This window comes from Oncorhynchus nerka, linkage group LG28, assembly GCF_034236695.1.
Source record: "Oncorhynchus nerka isolate Pitt River linkage group LG28, Oner_Uvic_2.0, whole genome shotgun sequence".
In the NCBI taxonomy this organism is placed as follows: Eukaryota; Metazoa; Chordata; class Actinopteri; order Salmoniformes; family Salmonidae; genus Oncorhynchus; species Oncorhynchus nerka.
The window spans coordinates 20,681,999-20,697,265 of record NC_088423.1 but is presented as its reverse complement, the minus strand read 5'-3'; the positions used below and the strand labels follow the sequence as shown (position 1 = coordinate 20,697,265).

General features: G+C 47.7%; 1 protein-coding gene across 2 annotated transcripts in view; it reads right to left on the bottom strand.

Moving 5' to 3' along the window:
• Nucleotides 1-15,267, bottom strand: part of aatkb (apoptosis-associated tyrosine kinase b) — a 41,300-nt gene that overhangs the window by 4,096 nt on the left and 21,937 nt on the right. The window contains exons 3-12 of one of the 2 annotated variants that reach the window (XM_029640118.2): nucleotides 11,282-11,361; nucleotides 9,754-9,872; nucleotides 9,515-9,602; nucleotides 8,610-8,743; nucleotides 7,851-8,057; nucleotides 7,406-7,555; nucleotides 5,615-5,817; nucleotides 1,327-5,114; nucleotides 465-588; nucleotides 31-264 (exon numbers count right to left, since the gene is read on the bottom strand). In XM_029640118.2, coding sequence (XP_029495978.2) covers nucleotides 31-264; nucleotides 465-588; nucleotides 1,327-5,114; nucleotides 5,615-5,817; nucleotides 7,406-7,555; nucleotides 7,851-8,057; nucleotides 8,610-8,743; nucleotides 9,515-9,602; nucleotides 9,754-9,872; nucleotides 11,282-11,361 — 5,127 coding nt within the window. The remainder of the gene's footprint in view (nucleotides 1-30; nucleotides 265-464; nucleotides 589-1,326; nucleotides 5,115-5,614; nucleotides 5,818-7,405; nucleotides 7,556-7,850; nucleotides 8,058-8,609; nucleotides 8,744-9,514; nucleotides 9,603-9,753; nucleotides 9,873-11,281; nucleotides 11,362-15,267) is intronic. The other variant, XM_029640119.2, reaches the window with a different exon arrangement.

The following is a 15,267-nucleotide window of genomic DNA, read 5'->3' as shown; positions in this document are numbered from 1 at the left end:
AAGACATGTTTCCATTGAAACATCACTCACCTGGACCAGAGTCTATGTCGGAGTCGGAGACGTGTGTGATGGAGAAGCGAGACACATGGCTAGGGGAAACGGTGAAGCGGGAGTACTGCACCGCTGGTTTGGGCTCCGGGGCCTTGGAGGTGGGGGGCAGGCTGGGTGTGGAGGGGGTTGAGGCTGAGGAGGAGGCAGCCATCTTGGATGAGGAAGTCGGGAGGGGCAACAAGGGGAAGTCATCCTCCCACTCATACCCTGCACCTGAAGTGAAAGAGGGAGGAAGGTAGAGAGAAAGGAAGAGAGAGAGAGGGAGGGAGGAAAGTAGATATGGAGAGAGGAAGAGAAAGGGAGCAGTTTGGAAACATCAGGAAACATCATAGATTTGAGATTGATTATGAAATGCTGATTGACTTCAATCAATGTTTCAATGTAAGTAGTGGACTCTGGACTAGTGAACTTACTCTCTTCTGAGATGTTTCCGTCTGAGGAGTCATCAGAGGTTGGTTGTTTGCTCTCTGAACCCTGCCCGCTGGTCTCAGCTTCTGGAGGGAAACCATGCTCAGCCAGCTCTTTAGTTGGGCTCTGCTGGAAATGGACAGTAGTCAAAAGGTTAGAACTATGGTTAGTTTGCATTTTAAACAAAAATATAAACACAACATGCAAAAATGTCTAAGATTTTACCGAGTTACATATAAGGTAATAAGTAAATTTAAATAAATGCATTAGGCTCTAATCTATGGATTTCACATGACTGGGCAGGGGTGCAGCCATGGGTGGACCATGGAGGGCATAGGCCCACCCACTAGGCACCCAGCAGGGAGCCATGCCGAGCCAATCAGAATGATTTTTCCAACACAACAAAACTGCACATTTTAAAGTGGCCTTTCATTGTCCCCAGCACAAGGTGCACCTGTGTAATAATCATGCTGTTTAATCTGCTTCTTAATATGACACATCTGTCAGGTGGATGGAGTATCTTGGCAAAGGAAAAATGCTCCCTAACAGGGATGTAAACAAATTTGTTCACAAAATTTGAGAGAAATAAAGTTTTTGTACGTATGGAAACTTTATGGGATTATTTTACTTTTAGCTCATTAAACATGGGACCAACACTTTACATGTTGCGTTTATATTTTTGTTCAGTGTCTATAGTAGTATGTCTAGTTTAATTCAAGGCACAAAAAAATATCTTATTTGTCTTATACCATGTGACTTAGATAGAATGAAAAAAGCAGAAAATGACCATGAACTTGTGAACTAGCATGATGCAGAAACTACCATTTCCGTTATCTTGTTTTCCTTCATCTGTGATTGACTACTCACCTGGTCAAACAAGTAAACAGTGACATCATCAAAGAAGGACACCACCTTCTTCTTTCGTCCCAGCAGGTCATCAGCGAGCGACTCTGAGGTGAGCGTCGTAGGCACCTTCAGTAGACTACGTAGGTTATGAGCATCGCTACAGTCGCTGACCACGATGGGTACCACATGGTTCTCCTCCCCGCTCTCCTCCCCTCCACTCTGCTCCTCTTGAACACTGTAACACCTCAGCTCCTCATCTGACTCACTGTCATCCGAGTCACCATCTCCGTCCTCCTCATCCGCCTCCCCCCCGTCTGTGAGCGACACCCGGACCGGAGGAGGAGTCATCGGGGGGAGAGGAGGAGGAGGAATGGAGGGAGGGGAGGAGGAGGAGAAGCGTTGACGTCGTGCGGGAGGTCCGTTCTCTTCATCATCATCGTCCTTGTCAATGCTCTCTGACCTTTCGGAAGATGCTTCTTCTAGGACATCTGCTAATTCTAAGGCTTCAGATGAGTCCTCCATGTCTCTTCGCTCTCCTTCCTCTTCCTCCTCCTCCTTGGTACCAGAGTTGGTTTCAGTACTGCTGCTCCTCTGGAGTTCCCCCAGGGCTTCTTCCATAGCCCCCACCACCTCTGCTGCCCAGTCTCCCAGTGAAGAGGGCTCCTCCTGGGCAGGCCATCCCTCTGACCCTTCCTCTACTTCTCCAGAGATATTGGAGGCCAATTCTAGCCCCAGCTCCAGCCCTTCATCATGGTGGCACTCTTCTGCCAGGCAACCCTCCATCTCTGGGTCTTCACTCTCCTCCAGAAGAGCTGAGGTCTCATCTCCCTCCTCCTCTTCCTCTATATGAAGAGGGCTGAGCTCCCTCTCTGTCAGACTCTCCTCCTCTTCCTCTATATGAAGAGGGCTGAGCTCCCTCTCTGTCAGACTCTCCTCCTCTTCCTCTATATGAAGAGGGCTGAGTTCCCTCTTCTCTGTCAGGCTCACCTCCCCCTCTCCCTCCTCCTCTTCCTCTATATGAAGAGGGCTGAGTTCCCTCTTCTCTTTCAGGCTCACCTCCCCCTCTCCCTCCTCCTCTTCCTCTATATGAAGAGGGCTTAGTTCCCTCTTCTCTGTCAGGCTCATCTCCCCCTCTCCCTCCTCTTCTATACGGAGAGGGCTGAGTTCCCTCTTCCTTGTCAGGCTCTCCTCCTTTTCTCCCTCCTCCACTCCTACATTTTCATCACCCCCCACTTTCTCATCCTCATCATCCCTGGAAAGGCGCTCATTCTCATAGTCAGAAAAGTAGGCAGAGTCCCTGTAAGGGTTCTTCTCACTGAGGGGGGCCAGCTCCTTCTCTTTGTCTGTGGTCTGTGAGGCTGCTAGAGTCACATCTTCATCCAGGGTAGGTTCATCCTCATCCTCCGGTGGGGCCACTTCGGCCTCCTCTCCCCCCTCCTCCCCCTCTTCATCCAGGCTGGTGTCCAGGACAGACTCCCCAAGTGGCTGGGTGAATGTCTTTGGGTCCCGGGGCTCATTGTGGGGCTCCTTGGGGACGAACTCTGGGCTCTCGTTATTCTCTGTGTCGTACCCGCTATCCATTGCCTTGGGGGAGGAACTAGATGGGTGGGAGGAGCTGGAGGCAGGGCTGAATGGCTCTGTGGTGGAGCTGGCCGCTAAAGGCATCAAGTCCATGGAATCCTTCTGCAGGGACTTGAGGGGACCGGCCAAGGAGGGGGAGGCTTTAAGGTCCCCGGCCGACACCTCGTCAGGAAAGATCCCTGAGGTCACGTCAGTAATGTCATCGTCTTCATCATCGTCGTCGGTATAGCAGTCGGAGATGTCCACTAGACTGATGCTGGAGCAGTGGTCTCTGTCCAGACCGCTGTCTAACGTATGGCTCAGCTCTGACTCTGGCTCAACCAAGCAGACTAGGCCAGGCACATTCACTGAGGGAAGTGGGGCAGCCATTGTCATGTCCTCTGGTTTAGGATCAGTGAGAACCCCTTTGTCTTCTGTGACAACCTCTTGCTTGTGGTCTATGGAAAGGGTATCGTCCATAGTGATGTCAACATACTGCTCAGGGTGGTCAAGGTTGGTTACGGTTGTGGTTGTGTTAGTGTTGTGTGTCAGGGTTGATTTAGACACACTAGGCCCTCCCGGTGCTGGAGACAGATTCACACTCTCTTCCTCATTGTTGAGCATCTCTACAATCTGATCTCTGTAGCCATCACAGGTGTAGTTTCGCACCACTAGGCCTGTAAGGGGGTCGACGAAATGAGAGTGGCAGCACTCGATTGGTGGTGGCTTCACCTCCCTCTCCCCCTCCTTCTCATGGCACAGATAGATGTAGGTGTTGTAGGTGTCGTCGGAGGGTATCAGGGTATGATGCTTCCCCAGGGATAGACAGCTGCTGTCTTTAGCCGAAGCCGCCGTAGCCTCCAGGCAGTCTATGGGTTTAACTGCAGCAGAGACAGAGGAGCGGAAGGTCAGGTTGTGCTCCTCAGGCCACGAGTCCTCTATGTCGGTAGTGGGCATAGTGTAGAGGAAGTCTACATAGGCATCCTGTTGTTGCCTACAGCCAGCCTGTCTACTACGGCCCAGTCCTAGACTGTTGTTGTTAGTGCAATGGTTAGAGAGATTAGAGGGCCAGGTGTTACTACTGTTGATTCTCTGCCTCTCTGAGAATATATCCTCTTCCTCGTCCGAGTCTTCCGACGCCATGGTGATGCTGACTGAGTGGGTGTGGCCTGGCATGGTCGGCATGGTTTTCCTCAGAGAACCCATCATGTCATAGTAACCCCCAGTGACGCTACTCCCCCCAATGATGGAGCCTGGTCCCTCGGTCGTCTCCAGGTAGGGGTCCCCTACTCCAAAAGGAGGACCACCACCCTGGGGAGGGGTACTGATGGAGGGAGATATCCCCAGAGGGTTTTCCAGTTCCCCCAGGGCCTGACGCAGGCTCCGGGACCCCCAGCTCTCCTGGTGGGGCTCAGGGGGAGAGTGTTCCCGCCCCATCAGGTAGTGCTGGTGATGGTCCAGACCCAGACCCATGTGGTGGCCTATGCCCATAGGGGGTGAGTGTTCGTAGTAGAAGCCCCCATCCCGGTCCTTGTAGGAGACGTAATGACCAGCCTCCCAGGGTCTCAGGGGGCTGGAGTCAGAGACTTGCCCCAGCAGGGGTTCCATGGTCAGGGAGATGGCCGGGCTTCCATCTGGGTCCGAGTCATACGCTCCACCACGCCCAGCTTTACGAATGTCTGCCGACCAGTACGAGTCCACAGGCTTGGAGTGGGTCTGGGAGGGACATGCACCCATCCCCATAATACACTCCCCTGAGTCTGCACTGCCACTGCCTGTCAGGAAGCTCCCGTTGCTGCCCTGGTAGTCTGGGCTGTAGGAGCACATGGTGTAGTCCAGGTCCATGTTGATGTGACAGTCCACACCAGGCTCCTCCATGCGGACGTAGTACTCAGCGCTCACTGAAGGACTACAGGCGCTGAGCACCGGCACCACCCCGACCCCAGAACCATGCAGCATCTTGGGCTCGTAGTAGGCCACCCCACCACAGCCCCCCACCATGCCCCCTGGCCCAGGGGGGTAGTACAGGTCCTGGCGGTGGTAGTTGACGGCCCCCAGGGTACCGCTGGAGGACAAGGCAGCACAGTGGTAAGGCTGCTCCGCCCCCGCCCGAGCCTTCTCCCACTTGTACTCGAAGTTCAGGCCGTGGCTGGTCTCGGTCACGGTCAGTATATCATCTCCTGACTCACTGTGGTAGCCGTCGCATCCAGAGAACTGCTCCAGCAGGGGGAAGGAGGAGGAGGGAAGGTCTGTAGACAGATAAGTGCTTTGGTAATCCCTTAAGGGAAAATTTCATGTCAAACAGCAGCAGACTGTAATCAACTAAAGCAGGGTTGGTGGGCCCTGAGTATGTGAGTATTATCTTATCTTTATTTAACTAGGCAAGTCAGTTAAGAACAAATTCTTATTTACAATGACGGCCTACTGGGGAACCGTAGGTTAACTGCCTTGTTCAGGGGCAGAACGACAGATTTTTACCTTGTCAGCTCGGGGATTCGATCTACCGACTTTTCGGTTACTGGCCCAATGCTCTAACCACGAGGCTACTGCCGCCCCGAGTAATGAGTAAACATTTATAATCACACACTATTTCTTCTTCATTTGGGTCATTTGAGGACAGTATATTTCTCTGAACTAAAGTGTTCCTGAAAAGAGCAATGTGCAGATTTGTATTTTATTTTAAAACAGAAGCAGACAATAAAACATAATGCAAAGTAGACAGGAGCAATAAAAAGTGTCGTAAACGTACCAATGGCCAGGGCTCCTGCCCCATGGTGGAGGCTGTTGTTGGGGCCAGCGTTGGGGTTGGGACGCAGGGAGTTCCAGCGCCTCTCAAAGTCCTCCTCGGCCTCGTTGGCCCCCTTAGCACACAGGTAGCTGAGTAACAGGTGGACCTCCTCTGCATTGGGCCTCTGGTCTGGTTGGAGCCAGCAGAACTGCATCACCTCATACCTGGTGACACAAGAACACACGCACATACACACACCACGACAACCATTACAACAACCATGGGATACAGGAAGATATAATGAACCACAAATGAATCTATCGGCTGTAGTCAAAAGTAGTACATCACACATCAGTCATTTTATGTCTGTGTCCAAAATGCCACACTATTCTCTATTTAGTGCACAATGTTTGACCAGAGCCCTAGGCACTAAATAGGGTGCCATTTGGGACGCAGAATATGTGTGGGATGACGTTTGTCTGTGTGTGTCTGTCAGTCCGTCTGTCTCCCTGTGTGTGTGTGTGTTACGTTCCCCAGTTTATGTGTTGTAGTTTGTGTATTTGCATGTGTTTATTTCAGGAAATGGCTTCCTGAAATCCCTCAAGCAGCTGATTGGTCGACTCCATGGCTAAGTGGAGAGCTGACCCCGCCCCCTCGTCAAGACACAGCTGTCTCCAATTACCCATTCCTTCTGAAGCTATATAAAAGCCAGTGTTCTGTTCAGGAGGGAGGTTCATTGCTGGGAGGTCATTGCAGAGCGATTGAATGTGATAGAGGGTCATTGCTGAGAGAGGAGGCTGTGGATAATTTACTATGTTAGTTGGTGGTAGCAGTTGGTATGTTCACGGAGAGTTTAGTTGTAGCAGGGTGTTGCGTTCCCTCTTCATAGAGGCGTGCGTAACATAATGGACCCCGGATGAGCCCCCATTATGTTACGCACGCCTCTATGACGAGGGAACGCAACACCCTGCTACAACTAAACTCTCCGTGAAGTGAAAGAGGTATGGACTGTAGGCGTGAGTAAGGATGACAACAGGCAGAATGTGGTACCGTTTACAAGGACTTTATTCCTTTACACGGTAATATGGGGAAAAAGGGGCTGGATGGAACCAAAGCAAAGAAAGACCCCCCTCTCCTATCTTACCTGCCTACCCACTACTTACCTACTTTAGCACCACCTGGTGCCCTAACCAAAATACAGGGGGTGGTCCGCCCAGGTCTTACCTATTGTGCCTAGACAATGAATATACTACGGGTACATGTATGCCCACGGGCCTCTTGCCTAAGCACTCCCTAGGTCCCTTCCCCCCTGGGAACAAATGAAACAGGAGAACAAATCATTTCTCAAACAAACTAAGAAACAAAGGACATCAAATAAGCTCTATCTGAGAAACAAACTCACAGAACATACCAACTGCTACCAACAACTAACATAGTAAATTATCCACAGCCTCCTCTCTCAGCAATGATTCTCTATCACATTCAATCTCTCTGCAATGACCTCCCAGCAATGAACCTCCCTCCTGAACAGAACACTGGCTTTTATATAGCTTCAGAAGGAATGGGTAATTGGAGACAGCTGTGTCTTGACGAGGGGGCGGGGTCAGCTCTCCACTTAGCCATGGAGTCGACCAATCAGCTGCTTGAGGGATTTCAGGAAGCCATTTCCTGAAATAAACACATGCAAATACACAAACTACAACACATAAACTGGGGAACGTAACTGTGTGTGTGTGTGTGTGTGTGTGTGTGTGTGTCTGTGTGTATGTGTGTGCATGTGTGTGTGTGTGTGAGAGAGTGTGAGACACTCACCAGCGCTCTGCCAGGGGTATATTGAGCAGGGGCTTGGGCAGTCGGAGCTGCTGTTCCCTCACAGCGTACGTCAGGACCTGTCTGTCAGAATAGTGTCTGTACGGCTGGTTGCCCAACTCAAACAACTCCCAGATAGTCACACCCAGAGACCTGAAAAAACATCAGACTATAGAATCACGGGGAAGAGCAACAAATCAAATGACACATACTTCGTAAACAAAAGGTGTGGACTAACAGTGAAATGCTTACTTACATGTAAAGCATAACAATCCATATTTATTGGGGAAAACATTGGGCAATTACAATCACTGAGACCAAAATCCAGATAGGGTCGGTTTCCTGGACACAGATTCCTCGACTAAAAAGCATGCTCCATTGAGATTGGTCTTCATCCAGAATTTGGCTGAATCAATCTATTTATCTATCAGTCGATTGATATTCTTACCAGACGTTGCTCTGTTTGCTCTGGCCTACTACCAGTAGGTTGCCATGGACTTCATCTATGAGTTCTGGAGCGATCCAACGCAGTGGCACGTACATCTGGTCTGACGTCACAAAGTAGTCATCTTTGTACTTATTGTGTGACAAGCCGTAGTCTCCAATCTTCACTGTGACGTCAGCGGTCAAAAGGCAGTTTCTCAGGGCCAAGTCACTGCAGGGAAGACAGAGAACACAATTGTACATGAGATGATAATTGATTGATGATGTATATGCATAACGGGCAAGTTATCATGGTGAGTCAATGGACAGTCTGACATTTTCAATACTGCACTAAAAGCCTTACAGAACTTCATGCAGTCAATCAATACAGTTTTACTCATCCATTTGAACCATTCCTTATAAGTGGATGCTGTGTAGACAGTGAAGAGAAGGGGTCACTCTGGAGAGAAGAGGTCTCCCCCTGCAACAAAATCACTGATGCTGGAGTCTATGAAGAGGCACTCAGGCAGCACCAGGATATTGTTACAGGAGGGAACCAATAGGAACCAAGAAGAAATCCAACAACTCACAGCTACGGGATTCTGGGAACCTAGTTTGTCATAGGTTTCTACAGAACAAGAATATGATGTGACGTCTGGCAGCACGTGACTACCGGGTACCACCAGCCTACAGGGTGATAACAGTATAATTCCAATGAGTGGGTTGTAGTATAAAGACTATAACATAGTGGTAATTATATATAGATAGAGGAAGTGACACCCACCTGTGTACGAAGTTGTGTTTGTGTAGGTGCAGGAGTCCTGAGGCAATCTCACAGGCCATCCTCTGCAGTATCAGGGGATCAGGGGTCATTGTGTCTGCAGTCCGACAGCTCCGCATGTACCCTTTCACATCACCCTGGTGACATGGAGGAGATATATAGAGATGTTGTTGTTTTTTACCGTTATTTAACTAGGCAAGTCAGTTAAGAACACATTCTTATTTACAATGACGGCCTACCTAGATATAGTGAAGATCCGAGTATGAGGCAATTCCAATTTCAATTCCACTCAATTCAGAAAGCAAACTCAATTCAAAATGTCCATCATTAAAAAGCATTGAGGAGAACTGGAATTGGAATTTGGACTTCCTGAATTGACTGGAATTTAAATGGAACCCTAGTGGAGATATTAGAGATATTTAGATATTGACACAATAAAGGATGCTGCTTAGACAGTAAAGGATGCTGCTAATTACAGTACAGCTAGGTCACTGCACACAGGCTGAAGGACTTTTTGGAAGTGAAACGTCCTGTCAATGAGTGTAGGTAGGTCTTCCCTCAGAATGGATACGTCACAATCAGTTAATTGCTCACTCAGCCAGTATTACAATATCTGGTCACTGGAGGGCAGACAAATGCAAACTAATATAATATATTGGAACAATCACATCAGTACAAAGATGAGTATCATAGACGTGATTATAGTAGCCAGATATACAGTGGTCCAGTAGTCCAATCAGTCCAATAGATGATGAGGGTCATAGACTGCCTACAGTAAAGAGATCGCAATAGACGCTGGACCATGACTCTAGCTAGTCCAGCAGGCTACTGACTACAATGGCCTTAGACAGATAGGCAGGCCTATATGAAGTGGTGCAGTGACATTCACAGTCCAGTTTAGTACTCACCAAAGGGCAGAACTCCATGACCAGCAGGTAAGGGGTGACCTCAGTGCACTGCGCCAGGCACTGCAGGAGGGCTGGGTGCTGGAGGGCACTGGAGACGGACGGGTGCAATGTCACAGAGTTAGTGTCGGCACAAAGCACTGTCATGACAAATAAAGAAACAGGACTTGGTCTTCAATCAACTCAAGGTCAATTCCAGAAAAAGTGGGAAAGATAGACAGAGAAAGATTAAGTCTGTTCACCGGTATGGCTGGGCCTCTTCCAGGAAGTGCATCTGGTCCTGAACACTGGCACTGGCCTTTAGCTCTTTAACCACCACCTGGGTGGTGCTGAGACCCGCATTCACCTCCCCCAGGAGAACCTGGTAATAGAGCCACAGAGACACACCGAGAGGGTACGCACAACACACACATACACACACACACACACACACAGAAACACAGAGACAGATGGGGAGGAATGGAAGACATAAACACAAATTCAAACAGAGAGACACGCAGCGAGACAGTCAGAGACAAAGACAGAGGAAAGGCACACAAAAAAATAATTCCCAAACAGTACACACACGGAAGTGGTTATTGTGGAGGACAAACATGATTGAGGAGGATACACACACGTTCAGGCGAAAGGCGGATGGGACAGTCACACAAATGCAAGTAAACAGAGAGATACATAGAGACAGAGAGGCATACACAGAGAGGCATACACAGAGACAGAGAGGCATACACAGGACATGCAGATTAATATAGAGACCAACAAGAAATACAGAACCACACGTGACAGTGGTGTGCATGCGGTCACAGAGACAGACACACAAGAATGGACATACCCAGTCAAGATACACAAGTGTGGGGAAAGGGTGTGTGCACGAGTGTATGAGTGTGAGAGAGAACAGACAAAGGGAGGGAACGAGAGAATGACGATAATCAGTTATCTTCATGTCAGAGTAGCTCAGAGTAAGCTGATCGCATGAAAGCCTGGGTAAACCTTCTACTACCACTTCACATATTAATATGCCATTTAACAGACACTTCTAGCCATAGTGACTTGCAGTGACTTTACGTATCAGTGACCCCAGGAATCCAACAGACAATCAGGTATTGCAAGCATCGTGCCCTACCAACTGAGCCATACAGGAACCTGCACAATGTAACATGTCTTGTAACTACTCATTTTCACACTATATTCATAACCATGAACCCAATGAGTAACTGCAATCCTTGTTACAGTCTTTAAAATCATAATTACACAGTAATAGGAACAGTGAAATGAGTGAAATGTAAAGTAAAACTCCTGCATTGCTAGGGCAGGCTATATGGTTCTCCCTGAGTAATATATGCCATTCAGCAGACGCTTTTATCCAAAACACATTTTTCATGTATGTGTGGTCCCGGGAATCAAGTTATCCTGGTGTTGCAAGCGCCATGCTCTACCAACAGAGCTACAGAGGACCACAAGTCCTTTGTGTGGCGTTCTACCTCTCTGTACCCGGCCGTGTCAGTCAGTCAGGGAAACATCACGGGGATCAGCCCAGGATTACCGTTACAGACACATATTACAGGTAATGCACCGTCAGCCATTTGAACAGGCTCGCTCCTTACCACGACTGGGATCACAGCTCAGGGCACAACAACCGTGAACGTGACAGAACATTTCATCTAGCTACCTCTCATAATCCTGTACAGTAGCCTCCAGCACAGCGAAAATAACCAACAAAATACAACCAAAAGAATTCACAAGTAAACGTGAGGAGGGAGAGAGTGGTTTTACCTTTCCGAACCAGCCATCGCCGATCTCCTTCAAGTAGAGAAGACTGTGGCGACCGAGTTCTGTGGACTTCAGGAGTTGGACTTGGGAGACAGAATAAAAAGAGAGATGTTAGAGAATGACCTTGCACGTTTTACAACACAACTATTATTCAGTTTCAAACAATACAAACATCCACATACAAAATACAACATACGGATAAACACCAACAACATCACACCTGCCGAGACCCACCTCAGCATTGGTTTATTTCAGACAATAACTCTCGATTTCAAGCCTCAGGCCTAAGAAAGAAATGTCATCTGGCCAAATACACATCTCCGTCATGTACAATGAAAGCGATATAAGCCATCCATCTTGCAATGGGTCAAGCATCCTCTAAGTCCCAAAACTCGGCACGTTGATTTGTTTTGATTTGAGACAAAAATGACAGCAAAAGCCATGGTCCAAAAAGAAAGTTCCTCTAAGGTCAGTCAGAGGCAGGCCCTGGCATCATAGCATCAGCCTCAGTCCTTCTCTCCCATTGCTGTATCCTATCTGTCAGTAGCACGGTGATGTCCTGTGTCCCGAGTCTATCCTTTCCCCTGCAAACACCAGCCTGCTCTCACGCTCACTCTCAGCCCAAACTCATCCAAACGAGACAGGAGTGACAGCAACATTACTCCTCTGTCCTTCCCCCCCTCTCATTCCCTCCATCCCTCTCTCCCCCAACAATGACCGATGACACTCACATTCTCTGCTCCAGAGGAGGACAGACAGATCTTTGTGGCAGTGAACCCCCCTCAGACCGGCCTACACAGACCCCTCCCTGTGTGAGGGCCATATCTGACGCCTCTGCCCTATAATGTTCCAGAGGCTAGTCATTCCGTGGGGAGTGGGTACGCTCGCTCGCTACTGCAGACTCTGGCCTACAGAGAATCACAGCCATTGTCTGTGTACTACCACTGGAACTGTATGGTACCAGAAAGGACCAACCACACAAACACTGGGCCTCGAAGCTCAGTGACAACTTAGCTGACAACTTAGAAAAGAGGTTACGCCATTTTGTTTCCTCCATCTTTCCCTCTTACTTCTAGAATGGCTTGGAACTCCAACTTCTTAGAACTCGTCTCAGAATGTCTTCAACTCTGGGTGTGCCCATTCTCTCACACCTGATTCAACTAATCAACTCCTCATTAAGCCTTTGATGAGTGGAATCAGGTGCCTTACTGCTGGGTGGGAAAAAAGCCTGCACACCCAGTGGGTGTCCAGGACCAGGATAAAGACGCTTGCTGAGGGCCACAGATAGTCCAAGGAGATGCCCATAGTAACAGCCATGACTATCAGCCTACTGCCATACATTCAGAGTCTTCCATCTTTCCTGTCAACAGTAAGCCAATTCATTTCTGACGGGAAGTCTTTTTGAAAGATGAGGATCACTCGGGCCAAATGGAATTCCCATTATCATCATCATCAACATCGCAGAAGGACATGAGGCGGGAGGGGGTTCATATATATATGTGTGTGTGTGTGTGTGTGTGTTCACACCAGTGCACCCTGTGACCTGTGCGGGTGTAAGTGTGACTGTATAACAGCACAGCTGTATCAGGGTGGGTCTTCGTCTTGGGGACCAGTTCTGGCTCTGGACCTAGCCAAGGTCTCACAGTATGGGAACCCCACCTCTCCCCCATCTTCCTCCCACCTCTCCCCCTCTACCTCGAACCTCTGCCTCCCAGCAACACAGCATATACAACAGGGGAACTGTTGATCTTGACAGCCTGTATTCACTGGTCCATCTTGGAAATGAGAGAGCCTTGAAACCTAAATGATCCTTTAAGAGAGAGAGATAGGTATATATATATATATACCTATATATATATATATAGAGAGAGAGAGAGAGAGAGAGAGAGATAGTATACCTGTCTCTCATCCTGTGATGTCGGCAGCAGGCACAAGGTCCTGTGGCCAGCTCATAAGGAACTCATGGGGAGTGGTCTGAAAAGATCGAATGTCTGACCTCAGCCCCCTAACTACCCAAGCTCCCGCCCTTAATCAACCCTGTGTGTCACTATATGCCTCTTACTTACTCCAAAAACCTCATACAGCTATATACAGCCATACATACCACAGTGGCCATATGGAAAACACATGAGGAACACAAACTCAGCAAAAAAAGAAACGTCCCTTTTCAGTACCCTGTCTTTCAAAGATAATTAGTTAAAATTGAAATAACTTAACAGCTCTTCATTGTAAAGGGTTTAAAAACTGTTTCCCATGCTTGTTCAATGAACCATAAACAACGAATGAACATGCACCTGTGGAACGGTCATTAAGACACTAACAGCTTACAGACGGTAGGCAATTAAGGTCACAGCTATGAAAACTTAGGATACTATAAAGAGGCCTTTCCACTGACCCTGAAAAACACCAAAATAAATATTCCCTGCTCATCTGCATGAATGTGCCTTAGGCATGCTGCAAGGAGGCATGAGGACTGCAGATGTGGCCAGGGCAATCAATTGCCATGTCCGTACTGTGAGATGCCTTTGACAGAGATACAAGCAGACAGGACAGACAGCTGATCATCCTCGCAGTGGCAGACCACGTGTAACAACACCTGCACAGGATCGGTACATTCGAACATCACACCTGCGGGACAGGTACAGGATGGCAACAACAACTGCCCGAGTTACACCAGCAACGCACAATCCCTCCATCAGTGCTCAGACTGTCCACAATAGGCTGAGAGAGGCTGGACTGAGGGCTTGTAGGCCTGTTGTAAGGCAGGTCTTCACCAGACATTCCCGGCAACAACGTCGCCTATGGGCACAAACCCACCATCGCTGGCCCAGACAGGACTGGCAAGAAGTGCTCTTCACTGACGAGTCATGTTTTTGTTAGTCACATGTCTGTGGAACTTGTTCAGTTTATGTCTCAGTTGTTGAATCTTATGTTCATACAAATATTTACACATGTTAATTTTGCTGAAAATAAATACAGTTCATAGTGAGAGGACGTTTCTTTTTGTGCTGAGTTCATGTCCTGACAGAACAGCTGTTTTTTTCAGCATAGGCCTACAGCATGTACCGCAAGTTACTCCATTTGTGATAGTCCATTATCTTATTTCAACATACTGAGTTAAAAGAAAGTTTGCACGATATATATTCCACAAATCTAACAGTGTAGATTGATTATAATCCATCTAAACTGTCTTTATGCAACAGTTTATAAAACACATACTAATTATACACTATTTTCGCAATTTGAATTACATTCATCAAAAATTCTACACCAACAATAGCAAAACGAACTGGCCCACTCAGATTTAGCAAGGTGTTTTAGGGTTGAATAAGCTAGCAAGCAAGCTACAAGAACTCAATAAACACAGCACCTTTTGCAGAAATGAATGGTCAAATAGTAATCGGATTAATGTCATTGTTTATTTCAAGGTATGTCTTTATTTTTGCTGAATCTTTATTGCTTTTATATAACTTGCAGGATATCATGGTAGCCAATATTTATGTTAGACATTATACCTGGATTTACTGTTACTGCTGCTACTGTAGTAACGTTAGCAACGTTAGCACTAAGGTTAGCATGTGGCTAGCTATAGCTACCATCGGCCAACAACAGAGTGTAGCCAGTTTGGTTATAGATGTTCAATGTCTATTAGGATGGTAAAGGTTCATCTTGATTTTGTGTAAAAGTACGAGAAATGCTAATGTGCTGAACTGCTAATAAGCAATGTGTTTCAAGGCCACTAGTGGTTGGCTAGTAAGGGTAAGGCAGCAGGTGTGTAAAATAGGCTAAAGGCCTGAGCACTGTATGAGTGATAAAACATACAGAATAAATAAATCACAGGATATGGTCAGATGATAAATTGGCTATATTCAGAGTGCCAAAATACTTATTCAAAAACAATAAGGACTCTGTATAATGTGGGTCATTACCGTCTTATGTGGACAGTGGCTTCGATCCTGCTGTGTATTCACTCTTGTGATCTTCTCTTG